At 41.1% G+C, this 13,734-nt stretch overlaps 1 protein-coding gene across 2 annotated transcripts; it reads left to right on the top strand.

Annotated features, from left to right (window-relative positions):
* The first annotated feature begins 120 nt into the window (after positions 1 to 120).
* m6pr (mannose-6-phosphate receptor (cation dependent)) lies at positions 121 to 13,672 on the top strand. 2 transcript variants are annotated; one of them, XM_065270073.1, is made up of 7 exons: positions 121 to 257; positions 4,653 to 4,819; positions 5,479 to 5,648; positions 11,355 to 11,461; positions 11,587 to 11,717; positions 11,843 to 11,969; positions 12,060 to 13,672. In XM_065270073.1, the coding sequence occupies exons 2-7, from the start codon at positions 4,671 to 4,673 to the stop codon at positions 12,183 to 12,185; spliced, it is 810 nt and encodes a 269-aa protein (XP_065126145.1). In that variant the 5' UTR covers positions 121 to 257; positions 4,653 to 4,670; the 3' UTR covers positions 12,186 to 13,672. The 2 variants fall into 2 exon arrangements, with proteins under 2 accessions (XP_065126145.1, XP_065126144.1); XM_065270072.2 differs by lacking the exon at positions 121 to 257 and adding an exon at positions 3,154 to 3,475.
* The last annotated feature ends 62 nt before the right edge of the window (positions 13,673 to 13,734 follow it).

The following is a 13,734-nucleotide window of genomic DNA, read 5'->3' as shown; positions in this document are numbered from 1 at the left end:
CCTCCTGCTATTTCTTTTCTTTTTCCCTCCAGCACTTTTTTAGTCCCAATGTAAATATCAGTTTGAGTCTGTGCGCAGGTATCCGTCTCGTCTCCAAAAGTGACAGTGATTGTTCCAGCTTGTTTCAGTATTTCAGCCCTTCACTCACCTCACCCTCACTGGCACTGCATGCTTCTACCTCACAGTAACAGGAAGTACGCAGTCTGGCCATTTGTGATTGGTGTGTTTGGAGATACTGGGTGTGTCTACTTTTTCAGGTAGGTTAAAAGGTAGGAGAAAGTTTGAGAACAGAGGGGGAGGGGTGAACCGGTATGACTGACTCCATATACAGTAATGCCGGGTGTCTGTTGATCCTCAGCAGCTTGTAAAAGAGTAACTGTTATGATAAAAAGTTGTAAAACACAGCAGCACAGGTCTGACATTTATGTATGATGAGGTCTTTCTAGAGCAGGGGTGTTAAACTCATTTTAGGTTAAGGGCCAGATGGTAAATAACGTCACCATGTGAGGGCCGGATAACTTTTTTTAAATCGAAGTGTATTGCCATATAATGCAAAAATCATTCATAAATCATGAACTTTTCTTTGGAATATACACTAGTCAACATTCGAAGTGGATCAAAAAAGTTTATCAAAGGTGTCCTAAGACAAGAACGCATATTGTCCAATATTTTAAGAAAACTTTTATGAAAGGTTTTGATCCACTTCAAATGTTGACTAGTATATTTGTAATGAAAACAGTCACTTAGCAAAGAAAGTTTGTGTGTGAGTCCTGACTAGCCACAACATTTTAAAAAAATCCTTGTGTGAGGTCCGTCTATGCTCCGCCTGTGAAACTGTCCACGTTTTGCTGCTTTCTGCATGTCTCCTATTTAAACTAGACACAAGCGACTGCCTTCCGCCTGCCCTGAACGTTTTTATTTAAATATGTTTTTAATATTTAAAACTAAATCATCATGCGGGCCATATGGTTACTTAAGGAATAATTGATAATGGGCTGTTGAATTATTCGAAAATAATGCACACCCAAATATTAGTTAACAAAACAATTTTTACACAACTTTATTTTGTGAGTTAACTAACATTTTTAAGTTAAAATACCTTAAAGTAATCAAGTAACTTACTTATTTAAGTTGAACCAACAATGTAGTAACATTGCTATAACTTTCACAGGAATGTGTATGTGAACACCACTGTAAATTATTGCACTTAGATTTTCAAGTCATTTCAACTTAGATTTTTATCTTGGCTAGACTATTGATGAGTTGCTGTTACTTAATAAATAACTAAAAATAACGAAAGCTGCTGTAGCAAAGTCACAGCAAGTCCTCACTAGTCAAGATAAAAAAATTGAAGTTGACATTACTTGTAAATCCAAGTTGATTAAACTTTAAAAAATTATTTTAAATACATTTAAGTTTTTGAGAGTTGTTTTCAGTGTTTGGAGTAGTAGTGTTTTAAAACAATAATAATAACCGTCCCCAATATCATTGATGTTTTATGTTTTTACATGACACATAATGTTAAATACACTTGTCTGGGCCTGTCTGAAGCTTTGGTGAGGCTTTAATAAAGAAAAAAAATTCCTTTCACTTTTTATGTGCGAATAGTAGGCTATAAGATTATTTATTACTCAAATGTATCTGACATCAAATAAACATATGTTAAAAATATAGCAAAAATGTAATCAATCACGTACACAAAGTGTGTAAGAGATAACGCTGACTTAGGGGCGTGGTTTCCAGATGGTGTGAAGTTAACTCCCTCAAAATCAAAGCTAGTGAATACAATGGCACAATTTATACAATGATTAATCAAATATACAGTTGGTAATTCAACACCCCAATGTTTAAACTAAACCTACGCCCTTAATAATCACTAACTGATTACAATTATCAAGTAATCTATTTAGCACTGTGACCCTGACTGTGAAAACCCAGCTAACGTTAGTCATTTTTCTACATAAAATCATAGAGATTATTAGGGATGGCTGACGCGAAACAGTCGTTCCGAAGCTTTGCGAGATCCCGAAGCGCAGATGTGTCGAAACACTGATCCGAAGCGTGATTCAAAACACCCATGTCACGTGACTATGACCAAACGAAGCCTCGAAGTGTTTCATTAAATGTTTCATCAGGTGTGGTCTGCCGAATCAGCGTTTGATTGGCACGGTCGGGAACAGACAACACAATCGCACATCTGTATAAAAGTGAAATAAACGCATATTGACCTTGTGGGTTTTTGTGAGAGGAGTTTTTCAAAGGCTGGAGAAATTATCTGTAAAAAAGAAGTAGGCTAAGTCCTTCCACACACAGCAGATGTGACATGGTGGCTTGATATATTTTATTAATTTTTTATTGTTTATGTGGTATTTATCTCTATTCTATTTATTTATTAAATAGACCAGCTTATAGTTATTGACAAAGATGAGCCTAAAAGCTCATGTAGTTGTCAAACAGATGTTAAAACAACAACAAAAAATATGTAACTTAATTGTGACGACGGTAATAACAATGCGTTTCCTGGGGTTCGATCCAAAGGGCTTTTGCATGAGAGTCTAGGACACTATCCACTCTCCTACCTGATCACTTATATCAATTACACAACATGTGGGATACAATTTGTCAGTGCTCGTCTAAAACCTTGTCAAGGCTGCTCTATGGCAATACGTGCAAATGACCACTAGGTGTCACTGTGGAGGCGGTTTCGATCCATGTTTCGAAGCCTCGACACAATTGATTCAACTGTTTCAGTGTTTCACGAAGCCTCGCTCTGCCCATCACTAGAGATTATGTGAAAACATAACATTGATGTCTTTAATATTTACTAGGATCATGTCAAAAGACTGAAATGAATCGGTTAAATCAAACTTTGATGCTCTAAATTTCATAATTATATTAGACTTTAGCCTGAATTTCACAGATTGGGTCACATGTTCAGACGTACCAGTAATCTAAAAGTAAAACCACTGACCAAACACAACTGTTTCATGGCGATGATCTCTTTGAATACTTAAACTTTGACACAGGTTTAGGTCAGATTTGAAAGATCGCTGTAATAAACACGTCCATATATCTGTCAAACAGAACAAACAGCGTGCTGTATCCCGCGTATTTATGCACTCAAACTCCCATCGTGCTTACCAGTCACGTGCAACAGATCCACTTCCGCATGTGGTCACATGTGGCGCCTGTTCAGTTTCGCTTCCGCGTTTGCACAGAAACGATTAATTCTTGTAATTCATGCAATCTTTTTAACACCATTATACTCAGGATTTTGTTTTTTCAACGTCTTTAAGTCGATACCAGCAGATCTTTTGACGTGATGTTGTTTAGTGTTGTTTAAAGGCATTGGTGCCACAGTTTGAGAAGAAGAAGCTGACATCCCAAAGCTCGGTAGACACAGCTAAAAAACTAGTGAAGATACTGACTTGTATATATTTGCAGTTAACAGTTATACTGTTTCAGCGCATTAAAGGTACGTTTGTTGTGCATTGATTTTATTTTATTTAACTGAGACTGAGAAATGTTGATCCTGCCAACTTATGCAAACAGCAGGTTGTTTATAAACTAAAGTTAGCCAGTGTCCTACTAATTACTTGTTTAAACTGTAATAACAATGCATTTTAAACAAAGTTTGTTAGCGCACTTTTCAGATTTAAAATAAGTTGTGATGTCTTATTAGACACCCTGCCTGGAGTGGCCTCGTGGCCTCAATATTTCAAGTCACATCATCATATATAAACAGTATGTATACGTTAGCCTAGTAATTAGCACGCCTGTTTGTAGTTTATACCTATACTGTTTGTTTGTCTATGTTTTTCTCTCTCACTGTCACTAATTGGATAAATTGGCTGGCCAGGTTACTTTAGTATGAATATGGCTGTCAGGATGAATATGTTAGCCTTAAGAATATCTAAAAACTATCATGCTTCAAAACATGACAATTAGCATTTCGATGTTAAATATTAGCGTTCAAAACATACACACTGTGTCTGAATTCGGCATCTTGCTTCAGCAAAGAAGTACGAGACTGACATGTTTAGTCATGTATGCTAACTGCATATAAAGTATGGTACTTTCACAGTACACAATTTCAGACGCAGTGACCGTCTCTCATTTTTGTCAATATGGATCAGCAAATTTTATGACATCATACTGCACTTTTACTTCTCATGATATTCCAGACTGTGAAAGAAACTAAACGCTATTGGGATTTTTTTTTTTTGGGGGGGGCAACTCAATATGTCCCACCCTAACTTCCTGTTTCAGTGGAAATTACATCAACGCAAAAAAAGTAGTGCATTTTGAGCCACTTCAGTGGATCTTTGAAAGGGCACTCTTCATTTTCCAGCTCCACAAGTGTTAAGATTTTGATTTTTACCGTTTTTGAATCCATTCAGCCGTTCTCTGGGTCTGGCTGACCACTTTTAGCATAGCGTAGCACAATTCATTGAATCTGATTAGACCACACACAAAAATAACCAAAGAGTTAAGATATTTTTCCTATTTAAAACTTGACTCTTCTGTAGTTACATTGTGTACTAAGACCGACGGAAAATTAAAAGTTGTGATTTTTCTAGTTCGATTATGGCTGGAAAATAAACTGGAAAATGGCTGGAGTGTCCCTTTAATGCAGTATTTTTTTCCATCAGGTGTCAACTCTGAAAGTCATGTTGCTGACAATGAGAATAATCACTCCTCTGTTCTTACTACTTGGTGGAGTACGAGGGAAAGACAATGTTGAAAACTGCAAGCTGATTTTGGGCAGCGATTCAGAGAAAAAAGTGCTCCGTTTACTGGAGCCTCTTACTGAACAAAAGTAAGCCACACTTTTAAGTCAGTTTTTGAGCATTCCCAATGTTATGGATGTGACATTTTTATTCAAAAATTTAAAGATAATTTCTCAGAGAATGTATTTATTACTAATATATTGAGCCGTCTGTTTATGTTTTCCTAAGCCCCTGATAATGGAGTCCAGACGTCAGAAAAATATCAGTCTATGCATATTATTTTATTTTAGATAAGGGAAATTTACATGTGTTATAGATGTGACAAAAATTACAGTTTTAACATGACAGCATAATTTAAATATATACATTAAAATGCACAAACCAATAGCAGTAATAACCTACAAATTGAGAACCGCTCTTTAAAGATAAATTAAATACATTTCGCATTTTTGAGAAACATCATTATGGATGTCTCATTTCTCTGTTATGGATTTGATAATTCTGAAAGCTGCACTTACCTAACTATAGAAAATAATTAGAAAAAAATTGAAAACTTAAACAGAGACATCACATTATGATTTAAGACATCTGAGATGTCAATATGGTTAAATACATTTGGATAAAACTTGATTTTTTTTATGGTAACGTTGACATTTGTATGTTATTGCTCTCTTGCATTCTTGTGTGGCTGTGTTGGTCCTGTGGAAGTTGTAGATTTCATAACTCTTTTTATCTTCCCTATAAACAGCTTTACCCTTCGTGTTGAAGATGGGAAAGAGGTGAAGGAAAAGTATACCTACATTTTCCGGGTGTGTGGCGATGTGGCTGGAATGCCATATGCAGGACTTGTGCAGTTGAAAGATGATGGGACAAAAGTTCGAATTGGGAACTACGATCAAACACGAGTTATTGGAGGAAGTAGGTGAAATTGATTATTTATTTGGACATTTTTGGTTAGGGTCTTTAACGTTGGATGTTTCACTGGGGAAAGACTTTTTTAAACATTGTGCTGGAAAATCTTCTTAACACACTGTGGGCTCTATCTTTTCCTTTATGTTTTAAGATATATTGTATTAACGATGCATTAGTTATTCTTAAAAGAAATTTTTTTGGTTATTTATTCACCCTCAACAAGAAAGTAGGCAATGTATTGGAGCAGTAAATGTTTACAGGACATTATTTAACATTGAAGGGACTCGCACAGTATCCAGAAAATCCCAAACAACCCTTTTAAAAAAAAGTATTTTTGGTAAAACAGTGAAAGACCAGGGTTCCCTTTCAATACGGTTCACTTCGCATTGCGTCAGTTAGCTGACGCTATGGGGGAAACTCCTGTTTACTCCGTGACTGAAGCCTATTGGTTAACGTCTGTACAAAGTACAGACCAATGACGTTTGAACCCGCGCGCGGGAGGAACGCGTCCCTATATAAGCGCGGTTCAATCGTCAGGAGCTCATTATTTTCTCCTTCAGCGCGAACCTCTCGCTGCTCCGAAGAAAAAGAAGAAGCCTTACCTCGCCGTTGACAAAAGCCCTGCAGCGGAGTCCAGGCCTAGCGTCTTCCCCTGCCGTTTTCCGGCTGAGAACCGAAGATAGCAGAGTCCAGGTCTAGCGTCTTCCCCTGCCGCTTTCCGGCCGAGAACCGAAGATAGCCTTCGCTTGCCGTGGTACGAGCCCTGTGCAGCGGACACACGCCTGACGAGGTCTCCCCTGCGGCCGCCCGGTAAGATCAATATTTTTAATATAAAGCTATAAGCTAAAAGAGCAGGCGCTGTTGTAATAGCGTCCAGCACAGCGGCTCGGTGAGCCTCTCTGCTATGAATTTCCTCCGAGCGCGTTACCGGTCTGGCACCTCCCACGCCGGGACCGCGCTTATGCTTTGGTTGTCTTATCCATGTTTCGTGCTCCCCCTGCTGTTCCTCTCTCGCCGGGATGAACACACGGCGAGCCATGAGACTAGATGGATGCATAGACAAGCACACACGGACTAACCCCCCCTGTGTTCTGTCACACCGCAACCGTTGATGCTTACAGAGTCCCTTCGCTCCTCTCACATTCAGTGGCGAGATCTCTGGCACATATATTAATCCCCCGAGTGCATCGGGTGATACCGTCACGACGCATGGCTGTTCTGTCTGTGTTGCTGCTCCCCTCTGCCGTTCCTCTCTTGTTGAGATGAACAAGCGGGGAACCGTAGACCTGGATAGATGCATACGACAAGCAAACACGGGTGGTCTGCCCCTGTCTCTGTCATAGCACAGCCACTCGTGCTCCACGCTCGCGGAGTCCCTCGCTCCTTTCCCCACAGTGGTGAGGTCTCTTAACGGCTTAGCTAGCACGCGGTATTACGGCTCGCTGCCTCTAAATGCAGCTGTCCAGTGTTCAACGATTACAGAGCTTCATGCCCCTCCCCTCATGGAGCGGCGCGATCTCATTCGTCTGCTCGATAGGGCCGATTCGCCGCTATTGGAGCACCAAGAACACTCATTATAAGAGAGCTTCATGCCCCTCCCCTCCTGGAGCGGCACGATCTCATTCGTCTGCTCGATAAGGCGGACACGCCTCTATTGGAGCGCTAAAACACTTATTATAGAGCTTTACTGGCCTGAGCCGATCTCACTTCAGATAGCTCATTTTTCGTCTGCCTGGTAATTTCTCTCTGGTTTAGACGGAATCAGAGGCAGAACGAATTTGTTTATAATATACTGAGGCCCGAATACCTCCCTTTATTCAGTCCCGTCCTATATCAGTGCGCTGAATATTGGTACATTCTTATATATATATACCCGGTTTTTCTGCCCTTTTAATAAACGGCAAAACCGCGGGCCTCACGGCAGACTTCCTCTCTGCGATGGGTTCAGTCTGACATTAAACCACCTAGACATACTACCCTGCTCCGTGAGCCGTTCGGTCACCGTCACTACTGAGGCTTGTGCACCTGAACGGCTGAGCTCTGGTCTCCGCAGCACAGCTGCATCAACAGAGAACGAAACTGTCTGGGAAAAAAGGGGTTATGTCGCGCCTCGGCTGGACTGCCCTGAAATGTTTTCTGTGTGCTGTTTATCCAAACATACTGTGTAATACTGTCGGCTATGCGATCTCACTATAGTGGCGAACGGTATTTAATTCCTCTAAAAAGAGTAATTTCCGTGCTTACTATACTGTGTATTGACACCCACGGTTGTACGGTGTCTCTAAACACTTTATCGCCTGACTGACAAGCATTCAGTAATACGCACACACGGCCCGCTGTCCATAATTCTATCGACGCTAGCCGAAAAAACCCCGGTTTGGCCATATACTGTGTATTGACACCCCACGACTGTACGGTGTCTCTAACACCTTTCTGCCAAATTCGCTCGCAGCCCACCTCAGTTTCTCCGCTACGATGCTGATGGCGCAAACGAGCACGGTCTTACGGCTGTTATCCTCCCTTCCTAGAGGAAGGACAGCCTCAGACTTTTGCATGGCTCCAAGCGTTTGAATCGCGCCCTCTCCGGACGGCCACTCAAAGGCTTACAGCCAAGCGGTTTATGACGTTTTTCGGCCATATAGCTGATTTATATTAGCGGATCCGAAGACGTTCACACCTCCGCTCCAATACTCGGAGATATTAAGGGTAATATCAACCTCAAGTGAGCTTGCTACCCGCCACAATAAGTTTCAAAGCTTAAAGCGCGCGCACAGTCAGACGCGCGCGGCATCTCGTTTAAGACGGGCACACGTACCCCTCTAACGAGCCTCAGAAAGCTGAATATCGTGGCATTCTGTTCATAAGTCCACTTCAGTTTGACTAAGCAAAGGTCCCGCCCCGAGCTGACGGCCGGGAAGCTTGCTTAAGTTACACACGGCTGCATAAGTGCTGTCATTACGAGCTAGCCCAGCATCTGCTGTGGGTTGAACACGCTTTACGACGGCAATCAGCCTTCGGCGCGTGGAACGCCGTTTGTCTCATATAAATCACCTTGTACTGTGAATACGGTACATTAAGAGGATGATTTAGCACTGCAGCACTCTCGACCGTGTTATTGTGATAATGCGGTCGGGCAATCTACGGTGGTTTCATTATTTACCGAACCAGACTGAGATCTCGCCCCCTGAACAAGCTGACGAGTCATCTCCTTTATAAACTCATTACATCGCTTTATAAGCTATGTTCAATTAGAGTGATACACATCTCATGCTTAAACTACCAATATTAACCCATTACGATGGGCGTGCGGAGATGGCATCCGTGGGACACGACCTACATTACGTGCCTTATGACACATTGACACAAGCTGCTAGGACCCCTTTCACGAGGCGTCCTTATGCAAAGTCTGATCCATTCTGTCTAGTGACATTTGAAAGTCAAAACCCCCCGCGAATCGCCGGTGGAACACTTTTCTCCTCACTACAGAGGCACGGCGGCTCTCTCCCCTACCTATATCTATGTGGCCGTGATAACAGCGAACCACGCTTTTACGACCGACCATTCATTTAATTCACAAGCCTGTCATCTCTCAGATGCGGACGGCGGCGGTAACAGCGAACCATGCTTTTACGGCTGGCCATTCACTTTATTCATAAGCCTGTCATTTCTCAGATGCGGACGGTGCCCGAGGCACAGCGCTCTGGAACTGTCCAAGGTCCTGTATGACACATACGTCTGACGTACATCAGACGATCAGCTGTTCATCTGCGTCACAGATCACTCACTAGAGCACCTGTCAATACAGGCTATTTATGGATCGTTGACGTTATCACCTCCCGTGACAATTATGCTCACTTGTCTTAGAGCATGGGCATGGTCTTAGAGGTTTCTCATTTGACAATTGTGACACGGCCGGCTGGTCCCCGCCGTCCACGTTGTCAGTTTACAGCTTCGACATCCCTGCTTCGCGCACTACTGAGGTTTGTTGCATTAAAGGTGCGCCCATTAGCTCACCTGTATGCACGATATGGTTTTTAATTATATGCGTCCACCGTGCGCTTAGAGAAGCTCACATGTACACGCTATAACATTTTGGTATACAATAAGATGCGCTTGGGAAAGCTCACCTGTATACACAGCTGTGTTATGCTTTGTGACACATACATTGTTGTTCATCTGTGTACGTTCACGGTGCGTTGGATGCCCACCGTTACGTTCATCAATCATATCTGTACACATTCACGGCGCGTTCTGTGCACTGATTTATCTATACGCATTCACGGTGCACTGAAGAGTTCACCCGTGTGCGCACAATTTATTATCAGAACACATGACGGCGCGCTCGAGAATCTTGCCGGCCTGTGCATTATAACACTCTGATTCATCTATATGCATTCACGATGTATTCAAGTGTTCACCTGTGCCCGTGCAATTTATAGTCAATACACAATTACGGCGCGCTTGGAAAGCTCACCGATCTGTGCACTATAATACTACCCATATGCATCCCGATGCGCTCGAGGGTGCACCTGGGTTCACACTATTGTGGTATCTGTATATCCCACGCTACGAACCGTTCTGCCGCATATTATAGTCAGATCGACCGTTCGTGAGCTTCGCAGATCACTCACTACGTATGTCTGTTGCTAACAGTGGTTATTTAGATGGATCGTTGAAACCATCGCACTGGCTCACGCCCCTCTATGAGCTATGTCCTATATAGAGCCCACTCTGTGCGAGTTTGGCTTCTTCATGAACTTGGTCTACAGGGGTATCTATATCTATATTTGATATCTGCTACGCGGCCGGCTGGTCTTCGCCGTCTACGTTGTCAGATTGTACAGCTTAGACGTCCCTGCCCTACGAGCGCAGGTTCTCTCGGCTCAATCATGCACGCTCATGCGTTTTATGTGTACACCACGGTGCGCTCAGCGAGCTCACCAACGTGACTCTGAATTTACTTATCTCGCACAGCCGCGGCGCGCTCGGTACCTCGCCGTCTTGTGCTATGTTATGTGCCCCCGGTGCGTTTAAACCCCACCGTGTGCGCGTCAACAATTTATATGGTGCTTACACATTTGCTTTTAAAGCTGTGAATATGCCGGGTATAGGGCCACACGCAGTGTCTCTCCGGTAAGGCACTTCAGTACGTTGTGTATGCACGGCGTGATGGGATTACGTTCCCCCATAGCGTCAGCTAACTGACGCAATGCGAAGTGAACCGTATTGAAAGGGAACGCTTAGGTTACTCACGTAACCCCGGTTCCCTGAAATAACGGGAACGAAGCATTGCGTCTCTTGCCGTGCTACAAACGTCTACGCAGCGAGTGTTATTCGGCTGCGCGCTTCAGTCGAATATAATGAGCTCCTGACGATTGAACCGCGCTTATATAGGGACGCGTTCCTCCCGCGCGCGGGTTCAAACGTCATTGGTCTGTACTTTGTACAGACGTTAACCAATAGGCTTCAGTCACGGAGTAAACAGGAGTTTCCCCCATAGCGTCAGCTAACTGACGCAATGCTTCGTTCCCGTTATTTCAGGGAACCGGGGTTACGTGAGTAACCTAAGCGTTTTCATTTTTGGGTGAACTTTCCCTTTAACGGACTTATTTTTTAATTGACCACTAATAGACAGACAAAATTACATAACTTTTTTCAAGCTGATAGCTTTCTTAACACTTTTTGTTTGAACTCATTTGTTTTGTTGTGTAGGTGACTGGGTTCTGCTCATCTATGAGGGAGGAGAAAAATATGATACCCACTGTTCTCAAGGGGCCAGAAAAGCCATGATTATGATTTCCTGCAGTAAAAGTACAAAGGTATGTAACGGTGTGTTTATTACATGTGAAATGCCAAAATGTAGCCAAAATATAAAAATGTAAATAAACAACCTGCAGGATCTCAGCTGTTTTCATCATTGATGTCTTTGTTTGTCTGTTTCTAGGGTGATTTCTCAGAGGTCCTGGAAGTCAGGGATATGCCACAGGACTGTTATTACTTGTTTGAACTGGACACCAGTGCAGTCTGTCCTGTAATTCCATCCAAACTTAGTGCTGGATCCATATTCCTCATTGTGTGAGTGTCTCCAAATAATCAGTACAGTAGTGCTTTTCGGTCAAACATTGAAGGTACTCGAAACAAAGTTGTATTTTAGTCTGATCAAAAATGATGTAGGATTACAGTTACTTTGTTCTTTGTAGTGTATTCTGCTGCTTGGCTGCATACATTACCGGTGGATTCGTCTATCAGCGGCTGGTAGTTGGTGCCAAAGGAGTGGAACAGTTTCCTAACTATGCCTTTTGGTCCGAGATCGGCAACTTATCTGCTGTAGGTTTATTTTTTTATGTACTTGATGATCCCCGTTTCATTCACTTTCTGAATCAAGTTTACTTTTTAAAACTTTGCTTATTCCAACAGGACGGATGTGATTTTGTGTGTCGTTCCCGTGGTAACCGAGAAGAGCCACCCACATATAGAGGTGTGGCTACTGAACCTCTTGAGGATGAGCGAGATGAAAGGGATGATCATTTACTTCCCATGTGACCAGATTGTTATGATCAATGAAAAAGGCTGGACAGTAAATAAGTTGTGGAACCCAAAGATGGATGTTCAATTGTGCTGCTGTTTGTTTTTCTTTTACTTGTTTGTTTTTCTTTTAAACAGCACATGGTGTTATTTAGATGTGTATGTTTGGGACAGTCCAAAGACTAAAAATGTTTGATAATTTGATGTTTATAACAGAATATTATCCCTATGAAACACTGGCCTACTTTTCACCACACGCATGTAATTTGGTTTAAAGTAGGAATATTTTTTAGTGTAATTTGAGCAGTAAAATCCAGTTTTGCGGTATGAACCATTGGTTGAAATGTTTGAATTAGTTGATTTCTTAGTATTCAGATAACTAAAGTATTCTGAAATTATACTTTAATAACTGAAATTATTGAACGTCTTATATTCACAACCACATTTTCAAAATGCCTATTTCTTATTTTTGGTTAATATTGAGTTAGTATGGCAGATTTTTAAAATGACCAAACAATACAAAACATATTTTCAGCTTGTTACAACCTAAAACTGATATTTTTAGATATTACTGTTAATATACATATCAGTAAAATAAGACATTACAGAGGTTGAAAACGTGACTAGAGAGAATTTTGTACACTTAAAAATAAAAGTGCTCTATGACGCAAGAGAAGAACCATTTTGTGCTTAATGGTTCCATAAAGAACCTTTAACATCTAAAGAACCTTTATGTTTCACAAAAGCTTTTTCAGATTATAAAAAGGTAAGAAAGAAATGGATCTTTGAAAAACCTTTGTCTGGATGTGTTTTTTTTTTTTTGAGGAACCAAAAGTGGTTCTTCTATGGCATCGCTGTGAGGAACCTTTTAAGCACTTTTATTTTTAAGTCTATGGCACATACTGTTACTTGATTTACAACAGTCAACATTTTGCAGTAAAGTGAAAGGTTTGATCGCTTTTTTGTTTAACTTTGGCTACTTGATATTGTTAATGTGAAATTTTTTGCCTGGGATATTTCATACACAGTGGGACACTTCATTCCGACTGAAATAATAGTAGTATATTTTTTCTGTTAAAGCTTTAGTTTAAGTGTTGTGTTTGCTTGCACTAAAGCTTTCAGCTTTATTTTATAGTGGAGATATTTAGTGGATATACTAAAACAGCTCTGATATTGAGGTATACTGTAGATCATAGCCTTTAAATCAAAAGGAACAGAACATGACACGGTTATGAACTATACACGATACTGTATTTTTGTGTGTTACTAAAGTTTAGGTCGAAAAGGCTCTATTTACAAGCACTTCTTAGAGTAGAAATGCTGGTTAAGAATCAGTTACGATAAATATAAGATATCATGAACTACTTCATTAAATGAGATACAGGTCTATGCAAAGAGGCGGCTTTCCTATTTTTACTATTGCTTGTTCTTTCAGATTTTAGTGTTAAAAAGATCTTTTTTGTTTATCTTTCTTCTGACATTTAAATAAAGTGTTTGATTACTGATATGATGCGATGTGATGTAATTTGCAAAAATTTCCTACCTATCTTTTGTTCACAGCCTTGTG

This window comes from Paramisgurnus dabryanus, chromosome 13 (genome assembly GCF_030506205.2).
Source record: "Paramisgurnus dabryanus chromosome 13, PD_genome_1.1, whole genome shotgun sequence".
NCBI classification, from domain to species: domain Eukaryota; kingdom Metazoa; phylum Chordata; class Actinopteri; order Cypriniformes; family Cobitidae; genus Paramisgurnus; species Paramisgurnus dabryanus.
The sequence above is the reverse complement of the archived record's forward strand: the minus strand, read 5'-3'. Positions and strand labels throughout refer to the sequence as shown.